General features: G+C 41.4%; 1 protein-coding gene across 1 annotated transcript; it reads left to right on the forward strand.

Annotated features, from left to right (window-relative positions):
- The first annotated feature begins 447 nt into the window (after positions 1-447).
- M421DRAFT_425149 (uncharacterized protein) lies at positions 448-947 on the forward strand. The gene is made up of 2 exons (XM_033593995.1): positions 448-553; positions 588-947. The coding sequence occupies exons 1-2, from the start codon at positions 497-499 to the stop codon at positions 726-728; spliced, it is 198 nt and encodes a 65-aa protein (XP_033444240.1). The 5' UTR covers positions 448-496; the 3' UTR covers positions 729-947.
- Positions 948-9,346: the final 8,399 nt, after the last annotated feature.

Genomic DNA, 9,346 nt, shown 5'->3' on the forward strand with positions numbered 1-9,346 from the left:
CTCTTGCACCAGGCAGCGCGAGGCAACCAGGTGACTAGAGGCTGTGGGAGTTTCAGGGTAGTGTATCCCAGTGGGGTTGAGATGAACGCAGGCTCGAAGAGAGGTATCCGGAGAATTTGTGTTTTGATGTGAGCTCGCCTGTGGAGTGCGTTATAGAGAGTTAAAATTAACCTATAACGTACCTCACGGGCGAGTGGCCGGCCCGGGCGAGTGACCGGATTTTGCCAAGACCACACCACACTTCATACAACCCGCGATGTCTCAACGCAAAAAGGCTTAAAGCGTCTTAAAGGAACTAGATATACAGCTTGCTATTTAGGCTCTTAAATAAGACGCGACTCTTACTATTCCACGCGCTGCAACAATCTATAAGGTGTTAGAAAGAACACTAATACAATAACGTGCTAGAACGCTCTTAAGATACAATTGTCAGATGCTCGTACTGTTAGCCAGAGTATGTGCTTAACAAGATCTTAGGTGGTATGATGATATATTGATGATCGTGGCGATGGTGTTTCTGCCGTGGCGTCGTGCTGGTTGCTACAGGATTGAAGTGGGGGGGAATTAGCGCTGTTCGCGGCCGCCAGTGTGCGGGCCAATTAGGAGTTGCCAGGTCTCGCTTAATTGACCTAGCAACTACTAATTGGCTGCACGACAGGTCCCTGCTCAATTGCGCAGATCTAACCTCTTGCTGCTTGCTCTTATCTAACACACCCCCTTTAGCTTAGAAACTCTTTAAGCTAACTATTTATGCGCGTGTAAGGTTCTTAATTTGTTCTTAAATCCTGTCTAGAGGCACGCTGTTTAGCACTTCTGTTAACTCCCTGTTTACTAGACTAAGTTGCTAGAGGAAACCTTCCTACTTGTTTACTAGGAGTACCTTTGTGAGTCTGTCTGCTATTATGCTTGCAGACTAGACGTGTTCTATAATAATCTTTCTAGCGGCCACCTCCTATTAGAGCTAGTGGTTGTGGATATCTACATGCTGAAGTTTAGTATGTAGTTGCAACACTTCCTTAGTAACTAGTTAAATTGTTTGTTTGTTATCACATTGTATTGTAATAGCGTATGCACCTATATTAATGTGTAGTTTGCGCAAGAGCTGTAAGATAAAGAGTGCTTCTTTTGCAACCTAGGTAAGAGTAAGAAGCTTAGCCTTAGTTATTAATGTTGTTACTGTGTCCTGCTTGTTTACTTTCTATATAATAAGGCTGCTAAAGAGTTTAATTGCGTAGCCTTAGGAGCTCTTTCTGTCTATAGTGTTGTCAGCGAAGGACGCGTTACTTGCTACCTAGAGGCTGATGCCTCCTCTAAGCTGCAGTAATCGCTGTTTAGTGTTGAGTAGATATAGAAGGACCCAGTCCGCAGCATCTTGGTGGCTGATGCCTGGATTGGTGAGGAACCTGGCAAGCCTTGATGTAGCGAACGCAATGTCAGGTCGCGTGGTGACCACAGCGAACAGCAGTGATCTAATTTTGCGTTGATACTTGTTGATTTCTGCTGGCGCTGCTAGTCCACTCCTTGGCTGTAGTTTAGTTGTTGCTATTGGAGTGTTATGTCGTATAGTTGTGTTCTTGGCAAGGCGACTAATTTTATCTAAGTACGCTGCCTAAGATAGGTAGATTTTCTTGCTTGCTTGGTCTTGTATAATCTCTATACTAAGGAACTACTATAGGTCGTGCCCTCCTATGCAGGTGTAGGCTGGCGGAATGGGTATACTCCAACGTCCTTCGTGGGTACCCCCCAAAACTTTGTCAATAATACATGAATTCTAGCAAAATAGGGCTTAAAAGAAAGAGAAAAACCACCTCTACATTTCTGTAGTAGAGGGTTTTGTTATAACTATTAAACTGCACAAGCTAGAGGCTAGAAAAGGTCAAAAAAGGGGGGGTTCCTAGCGAGCATACCCATTGATAGGTATACTTTGCTAGGTAGTGTTGATAACTTAGCTAATACTAGGCAGAATAAGCTAATTCTTTTTTTATTAGAAGGCGCAATACTAGGCGCTTCTATCAAATAATAGATTATGTAAGCGTATCTCTGCTAGTTAAGAAGCTATAAGCCAAAACGTAAAAAAGCATACCCTACCCATCCGCCAGCCTATGCAGGTGTACTTGCTCTGTACGTGGCTAATTGTCTGCATTACCTCTTGCTCTTTTAATTTATTATATGTGAGGATAATATTGTTAATATAAAAGAAGATAATAATACTGCCCTTAGTTAGATAGCAGGGTTTGTGAGGCACAGTCTAGAAACCTAGTGCTTTTAGTGTTGCAGTAAAGTTCTTCTGCCAGAGGAGGGGAGAGATGCGCAGGCTGTAAAGTGCCTTATTTACTTGCAGTATCGTGCTGGGCTTCTAATAGCCTTGTGGCATCCTTATGTAGACCTCTCTGTCTATTGTAGCATGAACAAACGCGTTGGTAACGTTGTATTATTTAAGCTCTATGTTATAGTGAGCTGCTATAGCCATTATTGTTTAAAAGGATTAGCTAGCAAGCGTAGCTATGTAGGTGTCTTATAATGTAATATTACGTTGTTAATCACCTCTAACTACTAGTTGCGCCTTGCACTTTAGTAGTTAATAATGTCTATTAAGCTTATAGGTATATACCTACATGCAGTTAAGGATCTGTTGTCCTATTAGTCTAGTTTTTTAAAGTAGTACTTCTAACTATAATTTTATTTCTTAGTAGCTTATAAGGTGCTCTTGCTTAGCTTCTTAAAAGAGTTTACCTATAGGGTAATCCATAAGCTTAGTTTAGAACATAGGTAGAGGTAGAAGTTAACTTTAATAGGGCTTTAAGCCTTTAGCAAGCATTCTTATTATCTTAGCCTTGTCTATAACTTCTCCTCTATATGTTCTAACACGTCCAGCTTAGGTTCCTGCAAGGAATGATGCTGCCTACAGGACAGTAGTTAAGGACGCTTGTTGCGTTAGAGTTGTTTAATCACTAGCCATAATGCCTGCAAGTAGTGCTGCAGGTGGCGGTGTTAATAGAGGGGTAGGATAGCTATCCTGTATCTTCTGTCTGTGATAGTAGCCTAGCAGGTCTGCTTTGTCTTGTAGTGATGGCTCTGCTAGGGCTTCATCCTTATAAAAGGAATCTGTTTCTAGTTGCTAGGTAGGCGTTAGTAGCTTAATAGATTATATATATATTGCTATTTCTTTAAGTGTATTATGTATAAGGTTCTCTATAAGATTCTTAATTCTCCTATTAAATACTATGTCTTTGTTAAATATAATATCTTAAGTACTTATTACCTTACTAAGTAATAGTATCTAGATTTAATAGATATTTAATAACTAGTAGCCTACTAGATAGCCTATCTAGGCCTTTAGGTCTAGTTGTTAAAGACATAATTTACCTCTATATATATTGTCTGTTATAGCAAACACTTTACACCTATATACTCTTAGGTGCGTAAGGCTAGGTTTTTATAGTAATATTACTATTCTATTGCTAAAGGTAACTTGCGTAAAGAATATTTTGTATAGTGTTTTCTAATAGTTTGTGTAGTTTGGCGTTTGATTGTAGAGGTATACTGCTGCCCTCGTGCTTTCTGGCCACAGTTCCTAGGAGAGGTTAGCATCAAGTCGCATTGCGCGAGCTTTCTCCTTGTTCACACCCCCTAAGCGTTCTATGTTACCATTCTGTGCTTGTGTGTCTAGCGCTAAAGGCTCCACAATAATTCCTTGTGTTGCTAGCCATTTTAATACGCCTAGTTTAACTGTGGCTATCTTGTTATCTACCTTAATAGTCTTAACTAAGATATTATAGTAATTTTTTAAGAATAGGATAAATATTAATAGTGCCTTAATAATTAACTTTGCTGTGTAATAATCTGTAAAGTAGAGGTCCTACTATAGGCCTAAGAACCTATTAGTAATAAGTATCTAGCTCTTTTCTTTAGTAACTCCTTATACTTTATAGGAGTAGAAGTTAATGCTAAGTCTTTCTCTAGGTCTATTATTATTAATTCTTAGTGCGCAGCTAATTTGCTGTTGTAATTTAGCTATTCTACAAGCGTTGTATTTAACTATAGTAATGCCTTAGATCTGCACCCCCTAAGTCTGCTAGACAATGTGTTCAATTGTAGCAGGACTAGGGTAACTAAGTCGCTTGTGCCACTGTATTGCTAAGGCCTTCTGTAGTCCTCTCTTAGTGCATGTAGTGATTTTGTATGTGTGGTTAGCAGCTAGTAGGGACAGTTTATACTTAAGCACCTACTAGCTAAGTATTTCTAATACTACTCTAATTACTTAGCTATTTGCTTATTAGAGAGTTGTTAGGTCTACTTGTGTGTCCTACTACATGCCTCTGTTTTAGACTGGCGGATGGGTACCATGTACCTAGGGTAGGGTATAGGTAGGGTATAGGTCGCACGGACGTAGGTATAGGTAGGGTAGGGTCGCACGGACCATAGGTATAGGTAGGGTAGGGTTACACGGACCATAGGTAGGGTAGGGTAGCACGTGACTAGGTATAGGGATAGGGAGGGTAGCACGTGCTAGGTATAGGTTTGGTTTGGGTATATTACTAACCTAGTTTGTATACAACTAACCCTAGGTTGTACTAGTAGATTCTTTCGCATACACAATACTTAGAAGAAAAAGCATCTATAATTTATTATCACAGTCTATTATCACATACTTATGCTCTAAAGTATACAATAGTACAAAGTCTAGAGTAGTAACCTAGATTTTGCTAATAACTACCCATTCCTAGACCCTACCTAGCTACCCTACCTATACCTATACCTAGTCACGTGCTACCCTACCTATACCTATACCCAGTCACGTGCTACCCTACCCAAACCGTTTGGGTAGGGTACCTCATGTACCCTACCTAGTTCCTACCCATAAATCACGTGACTATACCTATACCCTACCCTACCCTACCCATCCGCCAGCCTACTCTGTTTTATAGTAGGTAGAAGGACACTAGGTTATATAGCAGGTCTAGGCAAATTGCTATGTCTGTAAGGGTGACCTTAGTTGTCCTAGCTCTACTCCTTAGGAGTAGATTAATTAATCTATATCCTCTAACTAGCACCTTAGAATTCCTAGCCTATATGAAGTCTCTAGGTAATAGCTGTTAGAACCTATAGACACAGTTAGGGTTGTTAGTAATATAACAGGTAGAACCTAAGTTAAGTATAAATAACTTCTATAGTAGATAGTTAGTAGTATCCTGTTAGTTTACTATACTAAGCACTACTTTAATATTAGCAATTTCTTAGCCTTCTAGTTAATTATCTAGGATTTCTAGGGTAGGGGTGTGTAAGTGCTTTACTACTAGTATTCTTAATTAGCTCTTGCTTTGTGTGCAAAGTAGCCCTTAAAAGGTAACATCTTTCTTATACTTAAACTTAATAAGTTTAGAAATAATCTTATTTAGTTTCTACTACTTAGGAGCTCTGTCTTAATTAACATAGTAGTAATCCTGTATAGAGTGGCGTTGTCCACATACAGGGCATTTTAGTCCCCTAGTAGAAGCAAGCTCTTAATCTAAAGGCTGCTTAAGCGTGGTAGTTTTCCTACCTACTGTATATTAATATTAAGGTCTGCCCTAGTTAGATAGCACGCTTACAGCATGTTAGGCATCCCCTTTATAGCTCTAGGAGGCTGCACCCCCTTTAGCAAGAAACACTGCATTATTAGCTATAAAGGCCTTGTGCTGCCCTAATCTAAGGGGATAATTTATTATTATATACTCTTAGTAGCGTTTTATTATCTCCTTCTAACTTATACTAGATTTAAAGCGTCTACTATCTTGAAAGCTTATAGCCTACATAGGCGCGACCCTGTTTATAGCTATTAGGAAGTCCTTTATTATTACATTTAATTGTAATAATTTAGCAACTTTGTATGTCTCTGCTTCTGTAGCTGCCTAGTCATACTCAGCTAGCTAGGTATCCTATTGTGACGTGCTTCTTATTAGCTTAAGTGCTAAGAGGTATCTATCTTAGGCTTATTCTTGTTTAATTTATTTATTAACCCTAATAGTAAGTTGTAGGTCTGTAATCTACTGTTGCAGTAGTTTCTTAGGAAGACAGCATGTGCGTAGTAGATGTAGCAATATAGTTAACTAGATAAACATAATAATATACTAAAGGCTTGCTTCCTCCTTCTTATATTTATATTAATTGTTCTTGTATTATTTAAGGAGTACTTTATAATACTTAAGGTCTTCCTTAAATGCCTTCTAGCCTGTTGTTAATAGCTTAGTTAGCCTTAATAGTATATTAGTGTTCGCAGCTAGCGCGTAGTTAGTAATAGTTAGAGCCCTTAGCAAGAGTAGCTTTAATAGTAGTAGTGTAGTTGTCTTTAGGTTGATCTTGTCCTAGATGTTGCGCGACAGGCATCTCGCCTGTAGCTGCGCGAGCCAGCCAGTCTAGTCAGCTTGGTCCCTAAGGACTGTTGTTGGGTCGCGGTACGCTAGTTGCGCCATTTTAATTGCGGCAGTGAGGTTGCGGCAGTTTAGTTGCGGCAGTGAGACTGCAGCAGTTTAGTTGTGGCAGTGAGACTCTTAATTGTCAGATGCTTGTACTGTTAGCCAGAGTATGTGCTTAACAAGATCTTAGGTGGTATGATGATATATTGATGATTGTGGCGATGGTGTTTCTGCCGTGGCGTTGTGCTGGTTGCTACAGGATTGAAGTGGGGGGGAATTAGCGCTGTTCGCGGCCGCCGGTGTGCGGGCCAATCAGGAGTTGCCAGGTCTCGCTTAATCGACCTGGCAACTGCTGATTGGCTGCACGACAGGTCCCTGCTCGATTGCGCAGATCCGACCTCTCGCCGCTCGCTCTTATCTGACAACAATTGTAAGGTTAACTTAATAAAGCTAACAAGCACTAAAGAGGAGGTGGTTGTGTAGCATGTTCTGAAGCTAGACAAGCAAGGATACCCACCCTAGCTTACTAATGTAGAGGAAATGGCCAACTCTCCACTTACTAAGCGCCACCAGCCTCCTGTTGGCAAGAACTAGGCTAGCACGTTCGTTAAGCGTTGCCTAGAGCTCACAGTCAAGTTCAATTAAAAGTACAGCTACAAGAGAGCCCTCTGTAATAATTCTAAGGTAATCTAGGGCTAGTTCTGCCTAGTAGAAAATACTAAAGCTAAGTATAGTATCCTAGATAAAGACACCTACAATTTCAACAAGTCTAGGTTTATAATAGGTGTTATATTAACAGGAGCTGTTGTTACAGGCTTAGAGCGTCGTGGAAGACTAAAGACAGTACAGCAGGGCAACCAAGAGTAGACCAGCATCATCTAGGGTATTAACCCTAACCAGGTCGCAGAGCTTTAAGCTGCCAATAAGGCTGCCACACGCCATAAATCACACAAGAGGAAGCGGATCTAGAGGGAGGGGACTCTCACTGTTAGTAAAGGAGTGCGCTTAACTACCCTAAAGGAGTTTGAAGCCTGTAGTGATAGGAAGAAGGTAAGCAAGAAGAGGCGTGTTAAACTAGGCACTTAATCTTTACAACACTGTGGTAGGTGTAGTAAGGCACAGCACAACGCGTGAACGTGCATAAAAGATGCACAAGATACTGTAGATTAGTGCTGTATACTATAAGTTACAGTAACTTGCAGTAACTTGCTGTAATATGCAAGAGAAGTTGAAGTTTGGTGTGGTCTTGGCAAAATCCGGTCACTCGCCCGGGCCGGCCACTCGCCCGTGAGGTACGTTAGTAACTCTAATAAAGTACTTCTATTTCTAAGCTAGATAACTCTTTATCTAGCTTTAAAGATACTAGATTTTGCTACTTTTACTAGTAAAAAGCGGGCGTTGCGTGACTCTGGGCGTTGTGCGCACAGACATGGTACTAAGTTTGTTTAACAGCTTAGACTGAGAGATGCTAAAGATTGCTATTTAAAAGCAGAAGCACTAGACAGTCCTAAGCTAGCAAGCTTAACTTACTAGTATTAGGATAACATAGGTAAGAGAACTTTAGTTAAATAGGAAGATTACTTTAGTTAAGACTACATCTAAGGGAGCGTGTAACCACATGGCTTAGATCACATGATATTCTATTGTAGCAGGTACTGCCTGGTGGGCAAGTGCACTTACCTGAGAGCTGAGAGCTTGAACAACACAACATCACAACACAGCAACAGATAGCAATACACTCGTTGATCATAGTCTTCGACCGATACTGCTCACGCAGTTACAAAGTAAAACCGATGGGAGGCAGCCGCATTTAGACTGAGGTCAAAACGTCCACGAAGCAAGATTGATGCATCCACCATGTTGTGCACAAAAGCTGCAAACGCATCAAATCACATTGAAGACCTTGATCTGTGTACATACTCATCAGCAAACATTGTCGGCCCTACAATCGAGCCTTCGTTCTTGGTCTCGGACTACATCACGCCTAACCACCTCTCCGCCCATGGCATCTAGAACATGCTGTGGTTGTCGCCAAGATATATAGGGCCTGCGAAGAAAAACGAGAGGTAGTCTGATGGGGCGCTCGGCTAGAAAGACCCGAGATGTTATACCCGATCTGGGTTCTCTGTACAAGCCCTGATTGGTGCGTACACTGAACTTGCCGCATGTGGTGTCCATATGCTTTCAAACATTTCCGCCCTGCAACACTGCCTATGGCTTCGGCATGACTTTTCACTAGCCTTTTACGCGCAATATGACCATTGGCCCTGTTGAGACTGTCGATAATTGCCGTGCCAGGCGCCTGCACGAGTCCAACTTCTGAACTGTGGTGATCCCAAAATGCACATAGACGCGACCATAGCTTTTGGCGTATGTTGCAACAGGATTCGCCTCCAGGGCAAACTTATTGCCATCCATGTTAAGGTTTCAATCGAGGAACTCACATTATGGTAGATAAGCACTCAAGGCCACGCCAAGTACCGTGCACAGATTATTGAATTGAACAAGTGAGATAGTGGGAAGAGCCAGAAGCCAGATCGTGCTGGTAAGCCCCAAGTTGGTTGTTATTGCATCTGGCAGCGACAAAGATGATCAAAATTTGCGACTTTCCGGCTATTGTAGCGATATGCAGCTGTTTCAAACAACGCAAAGTCATCTCAGCGTCTTAAAAGCCTTGTTTTAGTGTTTAGGGTAAGTCTAAAAGCATTACCAACATGTGTTGAGGGACTCTTTTTACAGTATCAGGATTGTCCTGCACGCTACCGTACTTGTTTAGTGCACATAAACGATCTTGAAGCGAGCGGGAACCAGTCACCCTAAGTCCAAGCTGCAAAGAAATGAGCTAGTTTTGATGGTATCTTGGGTACCATTGTAATGACCGTCGAGTGGGGAAAGCCAACTCTGGATGCGCAAGCGCAGAGTCACATCAGTTGAATCATTGAGCTGGCCCC

Source organism: Didymella exigua, assembly GCF_010094145.1.
Source record: "Didymella exigua CBS 183.55 unplaced genomic scaffold M421scaffold_43, whole genome shotgun sequence".
Taxonomy (NCBI): domain Eukaryota; kingdom Fungi; phylum Ascomycota; class Dothideomycetes; order Pleosporales; family Didymellaceae; genus Didymella; species Didymella exigua.

Coding starts and splice junctions, on each gene's coding strand:
- M421DRAFT_425149 (XM_033593995.1), top strand. CDS start 497: ATGATCGTGGCGATGGTGTTTCTGCCGTGGCGTCGTGCTGGTTGCTAC. Junction 554..587: donor CTGGTTGCTACAGGATTGAA/GTGGGGGGGAAT, acceptor CGCGGCCGCCAG/TGTGCGGGCCAATTAGGAGT.